The sequence below is a fragment of the Buteo buteo genome, chromosome 8 (genome assembly GCF_964188355.1).
Source record: "Buteo buteo chromosome 8, bButBut1.hap1.1, whole genome shotgun sequence".
NCBI classification, from domain to species: Eukaryota; Metazoa; Chordata; class Aves; order Accipitriformes; family Accipitridae; genus Buteo; species Buteo buteo.
In genome coordinates, this window is record NC_134178.1 from 14,717,817 (window position 1) to 14,735,515 (window position 17,699).

At 37.0% G+C, this 17,699-nt stretch overlaps 1 protein-coding gene across 6 annotated transcripts in view; it reads right to left on the reverse strand.

Annotated features, from left to right (window-relative positions):
* Nucleotides 1-17,699, reverse strand: part of TTC3 (tetratricopeptide repeat domain 3) — a 66,179-nt gene that overhangs the window by 20,319 nt on the left and 28,161 nt on the right. For all 6 annotated transcript variants that reach the window (XM_075033711.1, XM_075033713.1, XM_075033715.1 and 3 more), the window contains exons 17-29: nucleotides 15,700-15,766; nucleotides 13,541-13,678; nucleotides 12,425-12,505; nucleotides 11,598-11,710; nucleotides 9,211-9,337; nucleotides 7,510-7,632; nucleotides 7,224-7,325; nucleotides 6,446-6,538; nucleotides 5,674-5,738; nucleotides 4,322-4,458; nucleotides 1,766-2,080; nucleotides 688-951; nucleotides 201-247 (exon numbers count right to left, since the gene is read on the reverse strand). In XM_075033711.1, coding sequence (XP_074889812.1) covers nucleotides 201-247; nucleotides 688-951; nucleotides 1,766-2,080; nucleotides 4,322-4,458; nucleotides 5,674-5,738; nucleotides 6,446-6,538; nucleotides 7,224-7,325; nucleotides 7,510-7,632; nucleotides 9,211-9,337; nucleotides 11,598-11,710; nucleotides 12,425-12,505; nucleotides 13,541-13,678; nucleotides 15,700-15,766 — 1,672 coding nt within the window. The remainder of the gene's footprint in view (nucleotides 1-200; nucleotides 248-687; nucleotides 952-1,765; nucleotides 2,081-4,321; nucleotides 4,459-5,673; nucleotides 5,739-6,445; nucleotides 6,539-7,223; nucleotides 7,326-7,509; nucleotides 7,633-9,210; nucleotides 9,338-11,597; nucleotides 11,711-12,424; nucleotides 12,506-13,540; nucleotides 13,679-15,699; nucleotides 15,767-17,699) is intronic.

Genomic DNA, 17,699 nt, shown 5'->3' on the forward strand with positions numbered 1-17,699 from the left:
CTTTAAGAAAAGGGGCGGGGGGGGGGGGAATAAAACAAGAGAGTAAATCTCTAATCAGGTTTGAAGGATGATGATGTAAAATAAACTAAGAGATGCACGTCTCTCTCCACTTTTGCACATTTTTAAAACACCAAGCAGATACTTGTTTCTGAGCTTATCTATGTAGTTATATCTACGAAATAGATACTAAGTTCACTTACCGATATATTTTCATTTCCCTGCTTCTTTAATATAATGGTAGGATCATCTATTGAAAGGATAACAAAGTCATATTTGTAAATGGAAATAGTAATATTTTATGGAACTTTTAATTGTGAGCTATGAAATTATAGTAATTATTATAATCCTTTATCCAATACCATCAAAGCATCTTAAAAACTGTAGCTACAGAATCTTTATGCTTAAACTGAAAGATGAATACTTATTTTGGTTGGACATCATATATGCATAAAGGTAAACTCACTTGCTGGTTGTGGCACATGAAACAAAACAGTAGAATGTAACCTAAAATAGGGTGGCTTGGCTTTTGAGGTCATATTGCCTTTTAAGCACGGAATACCAAATATCCCATATAATGAGGTGGTTAGTAGCTTGCTGAGGTTTCAGCCTTTTACAGAGCCCATCACATGTGCTATAAAACCAGACAAAATACAATGCTGATAAGAATAGTGACCTTTCCATACTTACCCATTTTATCAAAGAATTCATCTAATGCTTGATGAAGAAATGGAAAATTTTCTCTGTTGTCTTCTAGCAGCCATATAAAACAACGAGTTTTCTCGAGGGGTGGTTTTAAGAAATAATCACGAATTTCTTTGTCTTCAGAACTAGTTGTCACATAGTCAAATTTACCACCATACTTCTCATTCCAGAGTGTGGTTAAAATAGCAAGGTCAAGCTCTTTTAAAAATTGTCCATATTGAAGGAGAAAGTTCTTTGTAGCTGTCAGACCTAAAAGAGATGAAAAATCCCAAAATTTCATTCCAGCTTCAGAGTTTTAGTGCTTACAGTGTGATATTACTCTTCAAAAAGGAACAGTTTGTTCTAGAAATTAAATATACAGTAGCTGAAACTGATTATGTAAAACCTTTCGTATCTTGAAAATGCAAACAAAAATGATAAATGGAGTTTATATAAATTTTACTCTTAGTCAACACCTAATTATTGTTTGTACAAGAAATCTATATAAATTCTTGAAAGGACATGGACGCAAAAAGAATAGAATTAAGAACCCAAATCTTGTCCAAAGTTTTGGCATCTTATGTCCATTTTGCCTGCAAAAACAAACTTCTACCGTCACCCAATTATAAATTCAATAGAAAACTACACAGCAAGGCAACACTACTAAAGAGCATCAAGTTAAATTACTTCCAAGTTATACAGTCAGCTAAACTTTTATGACAAAAATCCCACCATGATTTACTTTCCAGAAACAAATAATTTATACAAATATTATCATTTAAGCCTATTCTGGAATTTAAAGACACTAAAAAAATAGATCTGTTCAATTTTCTCTTTCCTACACAGACAAAGCCCTGCCCACATTATAATGCCTTACTTGCAGAGACAAATGCTACCAATGGTCATGCTTTCTTCCCTAGAAATCCTGGCTAAGGTTCAAGTAAATGAAAAAGTGGAAAGGTTTACTTTACCATTTAAAGTTAAAAAAGCAAGACTGGAAAATAGGGACATTATCTTTTAATCTGTAAACTGAACAATTGTGACAGGGTAAGATCTTCTGCTATTACATAAACATATAGCCTACCCAAGTTGTTAAGATGTTTCAGCCATTTGTGTAATTTGGGGTCCACTTCTTCGAGCTCACTCAGCACATGGATAAAACTCCTTGTTTTAACTCTGTTTTTTTCCTGAATTAAGTAACCGATGAGCTGCTCCATCACTTCATGTGACATGCTACTAGTTTTGGAATATGACATGTAATCCTCCTCACTGATTACAAACCATGAAAGTAATTCCTTTAATAGTTTGGAAGCATCACGAACAGCTGTTTTTATTTGTTCAGCATTTCGACTGATATGCTGCAGGACTCGATCACCAGCATATAAATCCTGAAGGTAACCTATAATGGGATTTAAAAAAACCCAAACAAAACAAGATTTCATGTCTGTTTACCACAATTAAAAACATCAACTTTAAAGTGCAGATTATTTGGACTAAGCGGTGTTAATTATTTGCTTTATCACAACACTGAAAATTACAGAATAGATAACTTCCATATAAACTAGCCTTAGCATTATGAATTTGACACAACATTGTTTTAAATTTGGTTTACACAAAGAAACAATCCTTAGCACCTTAACTACATTTCAGAAAAAAAAAAAAAATTACCTGCCAGTAATAGCAGCATCAAGCAATGGTCTATACAGATTTATCTGTGTGGGCTGCATGCCAGTCCTGATGCAGAGACAGAATTACCCCAAGCATCAGTTCTCAGAGCAAAGGCACACTCCGAATATACACCTAGTAACAAACCTTTGCCCTGACCCTGCCACAGGTACTTTGCAGAACAAGAGTGAAAAAGATTACTGGCTTGTATCAGCCTTCACCTTTCATTAGTCTTCAAGACCACACATTTGTAGAATGCCACTTTCAGAGCTTAACTGATAGCAACCATAGCCAAAAGATGTAGATCTGAAAAGAATTTTTTAAAAACAAAGCACTACATATTACACCTAGAATAATTCAGCATTGTAACAAACAATTCCAAGCATACTAACAGATTCAATGAACTCTACAGGTATAAGCTATGCCCAAGTTTATCCTGCAGAAGCCTGCATTAAAAACCTCTGTATGTTACAAATCTGCCTAAAAACAAGTGCTCGTCTCACGGGCACTCTTCTCCAATTTACAACCAGATTTGTTCTTATTTAAAGGTAGCTATGGCTGCTAATAAAAAAAAAACACAAAAAAAACCCCAAACCAAACCCCTCTTTTGTGATCTAGCTCTCCCCTGAAAATGGCCTCTCAACCTTTCAGACAGCTTGGGAGATTGAATTAGATGTTCTTTTGAAAGATTTCCTCATGAAACTTCCCCAAGTGAAAAAACAGGGTGGTAGCTAGCTTGCCTCCAAAGACATGCAAGACTTCAATTTTATTATAGAATTAACTCAGGACACATTAAAAACATTGGCCAACACAAATGCACAGATTTTTGCAGAACTGTGTTAAAGTTGCTTCGTGTTGGCATATTCCTGCATCAGTGTTCCAACTTTTATCCGCAGTACTGCGGTGTGAGTGTTTTTGTCACACCAAAGGCATTTTTAGTTCTTAGAGGTTTTAAGGGCACTTGGGACAGTCAAGTCACATACATGGGAGTGACCTGCAGTGGATCCAAGGACCAGAACTAAAGATAAGCCATAGGAAAGGAGATAGCCTAGACTTAAAAAAAAGAACACAAAGTCAACTGACCGTGATTTTAGAAAACCACATGGAAGCAAAAATAGTAATCTATGGTGCTAATAGAAGGGACCGTTCTCAAATAAAATGGGTAAGAAAAAAACCCAAGCTAAAACATTAGTACCCGAGACCGTTTTATAGAGAAAGTGCCAGGATATGCCATTGAACAGGCAACAGGGTTCTGGAGAACTCCGAGTATGGCATGTCTGGGATGAAAAAGTGCCTGCAAAGTATTTAAAATTAAATTCTACAAGGAAATTAACATGGGCACTATTTTAAAGTTAATACTGACAAAAATAAAAAAAAATAATTTAAAAAAAAATCACTCATTTTTGCTTGCACTGTAGCTTGCCTTAATACAAAATGCAGTGGAAGTTCACAATCTGAAATAGAGAACACTGCAGATCAATGTAACTGGAACACAAAAGCTGAAGCACTAACCGACTACATTCTTACAGGTTAAAGTATTTTATTTTCCCCAATCCTCTGAAATACACATTTCAAGTCACTGCAGTTTCTGCAGTTAGGGTATCTTTCTTTATCTGAGATGGAGTTACTTTTCTTCTGTAGCAGTGTCCTAATCTGTTAGGCACAAAGCTTTTTCTTTTAAAAGGCTAAACTTGGAATTTCAGCCTTTGCTCTCTTCAAGCTGCTTCTTCGTGAACCAATGAAGCAAGAATAAAGGTTTTCTACAAGAAACTCAACCATACACTAACATCTTACAGTTATCTAGAAATTAAAAATAGAACTGAAATAAAAATATTCTTAAGTAAAACTGCAAGTCTTTAAGGGGGGGGGATCATGTTCAATATTAGTAGTCTGCTATAATTTCACTTAGGACATTCAGAATGCTATTGGTGCTGCCCCATGATAACTTAAAACAATAACCTATACTTCCACATACCACTGTGATCACTGTATTGTGATGGTTCATTTCCCATCTGGTTTTCTTCTATTTTCTTCTTAGCAGAATTCTGTGTCTCTTCTCGTGCACGCTTTCTTCGTAGTTTTTTTTCTTGTTTCATTTTTAACTTCCTAAGACTGAAAAGAGCAATTAAGTGGTCAGCCTAAAACTAGATAAGTTGCCAAAGGAGTTAGGCACATCTAAGTTGTTTTCCATGTCTTACAATAGCTGTAAGCTCCATTCTACTATAACATATTATGCTGAAAAGTACAAATATAATAAAGCTAGTTTTCGTTTGGAAGTTAAGAGACCACAAAATTTCACACAAGTTTCATAAAAATCAAGTAAGTGTAAGGATATCTCAAGATGCAATAATTTTTACTCTCATTAATGATGTCTGAATTAGGATTAACTGAAATACTATCAGTTTGTTTCTTAATGTATAACTCACCATTTTGAATAACGTATTAACATTTGGATTTCCTTAACTTTTAAAAATCAATTTTGTTTATCCTCGCAGCATGATTCCTCATTATTTATAACCTTATTTGCCCAAAAGTGTAAAAGTTACGTCAAAAGTACATGCATCAACAACTGAAATAGCATCATTATATACAGTCTTTATTTCTTTCTAAACACTTTCTAAACATTCACACAAAGTTCGTTAGATAGTAAATGCTGTGGAACAGTGGTCTTGAACTTATGCCACACAGCAATACCTCTCCCATCCAGCTAAAAATCTTGCTGAGTTTCTTCCCTCTAGCAAGGGGAAGGCATAGAACAAAGCTTGCAATCTCAGACTGAAAACAGAGGTTAATTCCCTGCCCACAGATTTCACAATGAAATGAGGTTTCAGGTATAAAGACTTAAAGATGACTGCAGCAATTTATATTCAAATACTAGTGGTTCAAATTGCTGGGAAGTCAATGGTGCAATGGACAACTTACCCCTCAACACAGAGGTGTGGAAAATCAGATTTGCATCAATTCATACGCTGTATATTTGAAAACAGTTTCCTGTGACCAAACTGAAATGTTGTTTTTGAAGAACTGTATGACCACTAGAGAGCTACCAATAATTTATTCAGCAATACTAGTTAATACCCTCCTGTGCTCATGTTATAAATCTATAGCTCTGTATCTTGTTTTACAAGTTAATTTAAATGCTTTTATAATTGAATCATGACATATTTTACCAGACTTTTTAGTTTATCAGAGGCAAAGGGCAAGAATGGCTTTCCAAAGTATTTGTGATATTTTAGCAATTCTTAAAGAGGCATGAAAACCAATCCTAGAGAAACCTCTTTTGTTCTCAAATTGATTCAACTTAGTTTTAAACAGTAGAGAGCTTACCTTGAACATTTCTGTTTAATACTGGCTCTTGGTGGTTCCTTGGCTTTTGTGATTTTTTGTTCAAACTACCAAAGTAAGTGATATCATATTAATTAATTTTGGGTTACAATGGAACATTGCTGTACTAAAAACCCAGGGACATTTACTGCTTTCCAAAGCATCAAAAGTTAATACTACAAAAGAGATAATGCAGCCTACATAAGCCTCATGAAGGTCTACCTAAATTATCTTCTACCGCTACATCTTGGTATATAGAAATACATCTTTATCTGCAGAAAAGACAAGCTGAAAGATAACACAAAGTCAGGAAAAACTGGAGGCTGTTTTGCTTTACCAGTGGGCAGGAAGCAAACTTCACAGTAATTTTTTTTTTGCTTCTCCCAGACCAATACTGGTCTGAGCAGACTTATCCATCTTCCTGTGATTCTATAGAAGGTAAGAGCACTCTTCCAATGCAATTAATTCATTTAGCAAGATTAGCTCTGAGTTAAACTAACAGTTCCTTTCACATCGCACAAGCTAAATATAAAATAAAGCTCCAGTTCCCATCCATGACAATTCTAACGAATACCATAAGGTAGTGCCTACTCTACTAGAAGAACAGGTAAGAAGAGAACAGGCAATTAACATTCCTAAATAATGTTCAGATTCTGTAGTTAAGATAGCATATTACTTAAAAGTTTGCATTTACAGTCTCATCTTCACTTTATCTCCATTACAAGAGTAAATATTTTAAAGATTATTATAATATTTTATATGGACATTTACTTACTTCACATTTTACCAGACCAGAAGAACTAAAAATAACTATTTTTGAAATAAGGCCTGTACAATCAGGAGTGAAACACAGTTCTTGAAGAAAATCCTGTAGGAGAAAATGATAAACACAACAAAGACATTTAAATTCATACAAAATCTATGTTCTTATACAGATTACAGTATCTTAATTTGAGGTGACCAAGGTAATTAAAGCTAGCACAGTCCTAAACTCTTACTGGATGAGGAAAGCAAGCAACAGCTGACTTAGCAAGGACTGAGAATCAAAAGGATCCTAGATCTGTGGCATATACGTGTTATTCCCAAAGCTATAGCAAAGTCCCTCTTCCTCCAACTTCACATTCAAAAGTCAAATTTAAGAATATCCTTTTATAAGTTCATACTCTGTCTGGATTCCCTTCATTTTACACTGACTGCCGATAAAGGAATTTTCTAAAATTCCTTTAGACATACTCAAAGTCAAACTGTTGCTTCAACAGCAAGTTGAAGGAATAAAACTTCCATATTGAAGGACATAAATGATGCAAGATAAACAGGCTAAGCATACTAAGCCTTCACACAGACAGGCCTTTCTTCTGTAGACAACAGTAAGCTTTATCCACACTTGCATGTCAATTTAGCAAGAGAGTACTCTTTCCTGTTTCTCCTCCTGCCACTGTCATGCAGGTGGAACATCAGGCTCTACCACTGCACTTACCACAAACCAAAGGAATGCTATAATCCTGACTAAAAAAAGAAAAAATAAAACGCTTGTAGTCTGACACAGCTCTTACCTTATCATTTTTATCACTGTAGTTTGTTGTTTTCAGCTTTTTCCAACAGCTGATATGAAACTCCACTCTACATTGCTGACAGCAAGTAATACGTATAAAACCCTAATATTGAGGAAAAAGTATGAATTTAACATCTTAAAAAAAAAAACAAACAGAAAACAGTGTACAACTTAACAGTAGACAGGATAAGATGGTGTGTTCCAGATAGCTCTTTAATATGAAAGAGAGCAGAAAACATGTAAACATGAAGTTTTATTTCCCAAACCCTTTTAAACTAAGAAATTACCTTAAAGTCCGGGTCTGTAAAAAATATTTGGATTTTGGAGTGGCCATGGCATTGCTGATACCGACAAATTGCATCTGGTTCTGGAGGAAACTTGCATTCCTCAATACAATTCTTTAAAATCAACTGAGAAATACAAAATCATGTAAGAGACTGCACAGAAACCAGGAAAAGATTCAGTAGATGCTTACAAACTTCTAGGGAACTCTGCAATGAAACAGACATCTCTTTTTGAACAGCAGTTGACTAATACTAAAAGAATAACTCTTTTCTAGTGAAAGCTATGGAAGATTGTCCTTTTATGGCAAAATATTCAAAAGCTCATTTGAACTATCAGCTCAGTACTCATAGCTTCCCTGCATGCAGGTTTATCTTGGACCAGTGTTTTACATGCTGACCAATTCCAAATGCATGAGAATACAGTAAGTTTTCCATTGCCAAAATGACAAGCCAGATTACTCCAATAACGTGATGAAAATGGAGTGTCTGCTCATTTCCACCATTTCCCAGCATTACAGGAGTGCCTCACCTGGGATCTGGGTTACACGATCAAGTACATTCCCAAGGACAGCTCAGACCTGGCCCTGCACTGGAGCTAGTGAGTTCTCCCAGAATAGCATCTGAGGTAAAGACATTACAGTGGCTTTATGCAAAGTCAGTTCAAGTCCCACAGGATTGGCATTGAGCCCAGATTAATAAAACATTATTAGAAACAAACAGACCACCAGTTACAGCCTTTCAGATATTTGCATTATGCTCTCCAGAAGTCCCAGACCACTGATGTATTACAGTGGCCAGACTACTGTGGTGTCAGCTGGGAGTCAATGAGATATCCTTAGGTCAGTTTTTGTTTCAAAAACAGCAGCACTGCTGTTTCTACCAGAAATGAAACAGGTCAGTATAGTATAGCCAAGTTCATACACTGAATAACCTAGCAAGTTCTACTGTGTCAAACTGCCTCTGTGCAGAGGAGTTCAAGCGTCTTGCCTCTCACAGCATGGTTTATCCAGAAATGCTTCACAAATAGCAGTGACTCAATTATAGTTTAAAAACAATAATAATAGTAACAATAATAATAATAATAAAAAAAAGCTGTTCAGTGAGAGAAAGCAATTTGTAGTGTCAGAATCACAAGTTAGATTTTTGAAGTCAAACAGGGAATTTTACCATACAACTCCCACTGCATCGACCAAGAACTACATGGTCAAACTCTCCTTTTTGTTTTTTAAATATAGCACCACTACTGCAATTTTCAATTTCACATTTTTGCCAATTCAAATTTTTAACCAGTTCTTCTAGCATTACATTGTGTATAGTATTCACATCTACTTAAAGTCTGGTAACATGCAACTAAGAAGTTAACACATTATGAAACACTTGGAGCAGATTAGAACCATATTATTACGTAGAAATACCCAAGCATAGAGCCTGACACAGAGCCCCTGCCCTTGTGTTGTAAATGGGATGCTTCCCACATGTTTAAAATTGTCATTGCAAGAAGAGTTCTTGGGTTTAACAACACTCTTGACAATGAGCAGCAGCACTTGCACTGGCTGCTCCAGGCTGAAACCTCTGTTTTGCCCCCCCATCTCTTTTTGGCCTTGACAATGGGCAGGCAGGGAGGATGACAAGGTTTTTATTTTTTGGAAAGGCCATTTGACAGAACAGGTTTTTATGCCTTTTTTTTTTTTTTTTAAAACATACCTGTAAATTCTCTGTTCGTGTCTCTTCAATGACCTGAGATGTTGTGGGCCAAGTTAATACTCCAGGTACAATCTTGTGATTAACCATTGTTTGTGATTTTATGAACTGATCGAGTGCATCTGAAAATCTGAAGTTTGAAACAGGTACATGTTCAGATCATATATGATTAACTTCTACATGGCCTGCAATACTTTCACAATTTTATGATCCAAGGATAAAAAAAAGGTCACTGTAAGACTATGTGGAATGAAAGAGCACCTGGTTCATTAAATTATCTGTTTAAGGACTCTTCAGTATAAAAGACTTAATGTGTGAGCCAGTCAGCCAGCCTGGGTAAGGGACCCAGAGTCCAGGCACGGATATGAGGCAGAGTGAGAGCCTGCACTGATATTCAAGGGACCCATGAATGTGGTGGGTGTGCTTGTCAATACAGAGAGTGAGGGCATGCCTATGCTCACAAGTGATCTTCAACCCTCATCAGCCAGGGAGGAGGCACAGGACTCGGCTAGCTATACTTATGTTTTACATGAGTTCAGGTAGTACTATACATGGGAGCTGCTCTGCCTGGGCTAGTCTGGGTGGCCAGCTGTGTTGGCGTGTCTGTGTATGCATCTCTTTGGGACACACATGCAGCCTCACTACCGGTCAAAACTGCCAAGGGAAACAAAAGCCACATCCGTGAGACAGGGACACAGACACCTCCTGGGTCTCAGACTGCACCTGGCTATGCTGTGGCTGTGGAAGGAGGAATCCCCTCTCAGCATCCAACACTCTCTGACCAGGTGCTTTCAGTTATTCCACATGAAGAGGGTTTAAGGTTTAATATCAAACTTATTTGATTTATTTGGCATAGTATAGGGTTTACGTGGCAAGGTTGGGCTGGAGGGTGGGGACCAGTGCCGCAGGGTGGCCTCTGTGAGGAGAGACCAGGGCTGCCCCAGTTCCAGTTGGCTCCAACAAACCACCACGTGGCACAGCTGAGCCCCTCAGGCAAAATGGTGGCACCTCAGAGAAAGCATGGGTAAGAAAGGACAAAACATACTGCACAGCTGTGAGGAGTAAGTAAAAAAAGTGTGAGAAACAGCCCTCCAAGCACCAAGGTAAGAAGGAGGAGGGGAGGAGATACTCCAGGCACAGAGCAGAGATTCCCCTGCAGCCCCTGGAGAGGACCCCACCGGAGCAGGTATCCAACCCTGCAGCTGTGGGGGACCCCTGCCAGAGCAGGCAGATGTGCTCCAAAGGAACTGCAGTTTCTGAAGAGGTCCCATGCTGCAGCAGGGGAGGAGCGTGTGGAAGAAGGAGCAGCAGAGGGGAGCTGTTACGGACTGATCACAACCCCCATTCCTCACCCTCTGGGCAGCTCAGGGGAGGAGGAGGTCGAGGAGTTGGGAATGAGGGAGTGAAGTCAAGCCTGGGATAAAGGGGAAGTAGGGGGAAGGTGATTTTTGTTTTTTTACTTTGTTTCCCACTGCCCAACTCTATTTTAACAGACAATAAATTAAATTATTTTTCCTCAAGTTGAGTCTACATAGCCTATGACTATAATTAGCAAGTTATCTCCCTGTCTTTATCTCAACCCCTGGGCTTTTTCATCTTATTTTCTCCTCCTCTCCCATTGATGAGGGGGAGAGCGAGTGCAGCTGGATGAGGGTCTGGCAGCAAGCCAAGGTCAATTCACCACAGGCATTACAGGGGATTTTGATTAAGTAGAGCAATACAGTGATATACTGAAATCACAACACAAGCTAACATAGCAATTGCAACACACAGTTGAATCAATACAAACAAATTATACAAATACAAATGATTCTCATTACCGGTCTCTATATGCTCACCGTCAGGACGCTGGGAGGAATACCACCAGGAATACCTGAGTTGAAGCCAGCTCAAGCCCTTTGCTCTCAAGTTTTTTAGTTGTCCAGTTTCCGCACTTCATGTTCGGCTGAGCCACATATACACTCCCCCCCCCTCCCCATGCTGTCTGGCTAGCTCAGAAAGACATTGCTCTCTATCTGTCTCAGGAACCCGATGACTCACTGCTGCAGCTGCCTTATCTAAAACCAAGGTTACCTTCCAGTTGCCCTGGTGTTGAGATAAGTTAAGCTTTCTTTATGATACATTTTTCCCTGAGATCATCGTTTTTTGCCCTTCTCCTATAAGCTCTCCTCCACTACAGGGCTGTGCTGGTCAGTCATATCCCTGTGTCCCAGAGTTCACTTGATTCAGCAGCTTCCATTACATCCTTTGCAGAAACAAACTTAAAGTTGTAATAAATCAGTCTGATACAGGAATTTAGTGATTAAGCGTAATTAAAAAAACCCCACACATCGTTTCTCAAATGAAAAATATTTTTTGTACCAAATATTGAAGCTTTCTGTTATACCAACCTGTTTTGTCTGAGGTATACTTTTCCAATTCCATAGTATGCCAAACAACCAAATCTTTCTTCCTGGTACTGTTCAATTATTTTCTTAAACTGGTCTTCAGCCTTTGTCAACGCCTTCAAAATAAATTTAAGACAAAAATATGTGACACTTTGCCAGAAGCTTTTCACTTTTCCTCTCCTTTTTTTGCTCCAGTAGAGTGGGTCAGTATGCCCTATTCTTTGATCAGTCTTATGAACAGTAAAGGGAATTAAGCAATCTTATGATCACAAAGGCTTCCCTTTTTTAAAAAAAGAAACCTATTCTATAAACGCAGTCTCCCTCTGAAATAGTGAAATTAAATGATTGAGCTCACTGAGCTACAAACACCCAGACATTTTTAAATTCATTGTAAGGCACTGAATATTTTTAAACACTCCAGGAAAAAAAAAAACAAACAAACAAACAAACCCCAAACAACCCACACTTCTGTTTTGGTGTTTTCCAGAACCTAAAGCATTCTCTTTCTCTTGTTTTAGAAACAGAATGTTTGTGTCAGAAAGACTACTGCATAACCACATTACAACAAAGTAGAAGAAAAATAATTAACTATACTTCATTAATACTTAAGAACCTCATTTGAAAGCTTAAAAAGAAATTTTATTTGGTAGCTTAATTTATCCAAAACCATTAAAGATCTAGTCACAGATACTAAACTGTATGATTCTAAAATGTGACAAAAGCTTTCCTTCCCTGCTCATTTTATATTTGTTAAGAAGAGAGAAAAATGGATGGCCAACTACCTGAACTAGAATTTTGAATAAAAACAATATAGTGGCTTGATGTCATACCTCAGGTTGTCCTATTCCAAGAAGAGCCGTGGCATGTCCATAGATGATTACAACATAATTAATAATACGAAGATTCAGTTGCTGCAAATAGAGTCAAATTATAGTAGTAGCATGCACAAAAACACTTTGCTGGTAACTAGAACATTACTGTCTACTGTGAATTGAAGATCTTCACTACAACACAGCTAGGAAAGTCTCTTCTCACCCTTCTTATCATAGCCTCTACCCAGATTTATGTTACAATTCGGATAAAAAGTGATGGTTAACTACACACCTTTACTGCTGGTCATTTGGCACCCCTACATATTTCAACGTGATACATCCTGAAACGTCTGCTTTTAGAAATGCTGTAACTGCAGACCTTATTATGTTGACCTCATGCAATGCAGTTTGTCTTTGCTATATTTCATGTTCAGAATTGAGCAGCTTTTTTTCTTTTTTTAAAATTAAAAACCCCTTTCTCAACCTTTTTCTTCCTAATAAACTAGGTCACAATTCCAGATGGATTGCTGCCTTACTTGCTTGGACAGACTTGTTGGCACTGCAACAGCCATTACTACAGTGGGAGCTTGAAACACAGCAACGTATGTGCACACACATCGTCATGCAAAACTTTAGTATTAAGTAGAATAATTTAAAGAAATCTAGGACAAGAAACAGGTCAATGGCTGATAGGCTAGATACATATACACAAAATTTCACAGTATATGCTGTCAAAGAGAGTCATCTGACCTGAAGAATATAAATTCTTTTTACCCTACATTATTATAAATAAAGGTTAAGCTGACAATGGACAGTAGTTTCTTATCAAATAAGATATTTGATAAGAGTATCTTGTATTATTCTTATGAGAATATTATTTTGGTAAGTATTTTTTAGATTGCATCTAGAAATGCACACGTATGCTGAACATTACAAACATACATCCTATATTACTATCATTTTTTTTATCCTGTTCTCATTTGTAAGTTCCTTTGCATACACTTGGCATTGTAGTCAACATCACAGACAACAATTCAATAATAATGACTGTTTTGGTGGAAGGAAAGAATGAAACACTACTGAAAGCATAAACTTCAATTACTGTAATAAACTAAGTTATTCCTCTCAGTTTACCTTTAATTCTGAAGGATTTAGAATGCTCAACAATTGTGAAAAAGCTTGTTCAGCACTGTGACACCGCTGGTCCATCAAGGCTGTATAACCGTCACGAACAAGGGCTTTAACCTCTTCTGGCAACATAGTTAAATCCATCTAAAATATTTAGGAGAACAGTAAGTCCAAAAGAAAACAGCTTTTTTTTTTTTTTAAGCAAGCAAGCTATTTGTTAAAATACTTACCCAACAGACAACTGTTGAAATTCTGTACTTCCTACAGTTTTATCACAATTTCACTTTTAAAGCAGCAATCAGGTACATTTTTATAAAACACTGTTTTAAATTCAGGTTCTAAAAACTTGAGATTTTCATGGGCCTACTGCTGCTAATCTCTTAAAAATCTAGGTGTTGTTCTAAGTTTAGATCCTTTCCTCTCTAGAAAGTTTCAAGTTTAGATCAAGCATCATTTTAATCCTTCTTACATATAAAAAAAACCACCCCAGACTTACACTTTTCCTCACTTGTACACTCCATTTTGTGTACAAACATTTTTGAAAAACCTGAGAACTATTTCCTCCTGCCTACGCCTTTCCTTGACCCAGGTTAATACTTAATGCTAGAAGGTTTCAGAATGCATTATGGTATTAGCTTTTCACTACAAATACTTCTTGAAGCCTGCAGGGAATTTCCAGCAGTACGACTGTAAATCAAGACAAGCAGTTGCAGAATTAGGAACTTCGATTCCCTCGATCTGTTGAAACACTAAAATAAAATTAGCTTTGGGAAGCTCATCATTGTGCCAGGGTAGAATTAATTTGACTATTTAAGAAGCTCCTCTAACACTTACTCTTGCGATCACAAGCGAAAAACAAAGAGTAATAATGAGGCCCACCTGTTTATTTTAGGCCACTTACTCATTTCAGTATGAATTAATCTTCACTATGAAGTAATCCTGCTTTACAAGCTTTTTGTTAACTGCCCCTTCCCCTGCCACCCGCCCCCCCCGTGTTGACATTTGAGCCTGGGATTCTGAAGACAGGGTCATGGGCAGGGAAAAACTGAAGGAACGGGAAGGTTTGGGAAGAATGAAACATAACTTTCGACTTGCCCGATTTTTTTTAACATTATTCTAATGCTGTACTTAATTGCATTCCTGTGAACTGAATTAGGCTTTTGACATACTAAATTTAATGCATGTCCTGAATGTATTTTCCTAAGCATCTATGAATGCCGATCTTATTTTGTCTTCATCCTGTCAACTGACCAAAAAGGACAAACATAAGAAAATACTCATGATCTAATGGCAGTTATAAACAAAAGTGGCAGGGACAGTGGAAACTACAAATAGATAAAGGAAAGACCAAAATGCAGAAATAAAGTTCATGAAAAAATGATTAAGGCTTATTTTCATTTCCTAGAATTACTGATACAAGGTAATGCTGTCAGAGCATATAGTTACAGAATAGAACAAATTATATTAATTTAATGTTAAGCTAATAAAGTTAAGCTACATGACATATGAAGCTGATTAAGCCAACTAAAAACGTTACTTTCTATAGTAGTAATGCCATCAGAATAGAGATTTCTGGTATCTACTTCCCCAAACTAACAGAGTGGAAATGATTAATTATGTACGTCCCCATGACTTCATTCAAGAACTTTGGGATACTCATTATTCATTGTGGAGAAGACCTGAGGACAATTCTCAATTTACGAATGTATAGTATTTTAAACAGCCATTCAACAAAATGTTCTATGATTTTTTCCAAATGTATGTATCAAACACAGGCAAAAATATTTAGTCAGAACTTTGGGAAGGGTATTATAAATCCCTGAAGGATTCCCAGCTATTTTTGTGGGTTTTCTTACAAATTAAGATACAAGAGAGCTATACTACTAACTCATGGTTTTAGCGAAGTTATTCTATGACAACACTGAGTTTTGTTACACTAACTTCTAGTGTAAGGTCTTACAGGAAGGGAAGGAGGAGAAGCAAAAGAAGACTACCAGCAACAAGACAGTATAAATCAGTGTAATCACATAATCTTTGCCTCCCGATACAAGTCAGGCTAAGCATGAAGTATTAATTTTTTGAATGAACTGAGATTTTGGACAGTGTTACTAAAAGGTGACAAATCATTTACGCTTAAGGTCGTACGCTAATGAATTCCCACTTACCTGCTGCACAGTACAGGAGAGTTTATCTTGGGTAGCTTTAGACTCTATCTTCAAATCAAGGTGATCTCTACAAATAACAGGAGAATGGCATCATGAGTTTGTACATGTACTTTATATGTAATCTTATTTTCAAGAAACAGAATTTTCTGCACTTTTATCAACTACATCACATTTGCCTACATGCTAGAGATTGTTATGGCACACTTTCACAATCGCGATAACAAGTACTATAACACTATCAAGGATTATGATACTATTCATATAGTTCATACACTTCCAGCTCAAAAATCACTAGGGCTTCAGCGAAGTAGCTGAAGAACACTCTTCTCCATCTTTTTATTTAATTTTTTTTATCTTTTCCACCTTATTCTCAGATGAGTTGATTTTATGAAGGGCTGTGATAGGTGACTAGAGAACTTCCCTATACCAAAGGCAGCAGTATAAGAAGGTGCTTAGGCCTCTTTCCCCTTCTCTACTCTTCCTAAGTAAAAGACTGCTTGTCCTAGCACAACCACTGCTTAAAATCAAGTCCATATAGTAACTATGCATAGTGGGGGCAGGGAGAGCAGAGAAGAGAGGAACAGAGCTGTTCTTCCCAGCTCTTCCACTACTGCAGCAGAAACACCATGCACAAGTAGAGAATGGAGAAAGTATAACAAAGAGGTAAAGTCTTGCTTAATACTCTAAATTCTCAGTGCTAAGATTGCTAGTCAATGCTTAATGCTGCTATATACATTTGCTAACATACATTCAGTTCTGTCCCACATTTGAAGGCATCAAACACTGATCATCTGAGATAAATTCTTTACAGTGTCAGAGGATTCCCTAGATTTTTGGAATCCAAGCAACCTGCTAATTACAGAAATGGAGGTAAGATTGCAACTAACCACGCACCTCATTTGTTGAGAAATGGCATGGTTTTTTATAGGTCTAATAAACTTCCCCATGAGAGAAGCAATTTTGTAGATGGTTCAGTTACTTTAAAGAGGATTTGTTCCCACAGTGAATTCTAACGTTTTTCCCCTCTCTTAAAGTGAAAGGAGAAAGAACTCAGTGGCAACCCAGTTAAATAACATAAATGACCTCTCCCGTGACAAAGTTTCAGTTGTCCTAGCTACAGTGGTATTCAAAGAGAGTTACGGAAAAACAAAAGGATTGTACTATAATAAATACAGATTAAAAGATGGCAGGTTTTGTGGTAACACTTAGATTAGAACTGGAAATAATCAGGTTCAGCTCTGACATTTCCTAGAGGCTTGGACTCTTACACATGAAAAATCTGCCTTTAGAAATTATCACTTAATGGAAAAGTTCCTATATCAATGTAAACAGCTTATTTTGCTGTACCCCTCATCTGGTTTTAATAATTCTAAACACAACTAAAAAACACTAGCTAAAGAAGTATACAAGCAAGAAAGTACAGTCAGAGCTTAATTTGTCTAATTTCACAGCTCAGGTTAAAACACTGAAAGCTTCCATCTCTGCATGTCCATAAGCAATAAGGTGACTGATGCAAATGATGACTTACAAATAAGTTAGTAGTAACAGTCCTTTACTCCTTAACTATCTATTAGATGAGGAAATATATTGGCATATGGAACCACCTATAAATGCAGCAATTTCCCAAACCTGTGTGGAGCATGTTGGCCCCAGTATCACTGGAAATAAATACTTCTTTTGTTAAATTTTGTTTTAAATGTTGCAACAGATTGTTGTGGTTTAACCCCAGCCAGCAACTGAGCACCAAGCAGCTGCTCACTCGCTCACTCCTCCCCTCTCCCGGTGGGATAGGGAGAAGAATCAGGAAAAAGTAAAACTTGTGGGTTGAGGTAAGAACGATTTAATAACTAAAGTAAAATAAAATGTAATACTAACAATAATAATAATAAAATATAATAATAATAGTAATGAAAAGGAATATAACAAAAAAAACCCACAGCAAAAAAATAAAAAAACAAGAAAAGACAAGTGATGCACAGTGCAATTGCTCACCACCCACT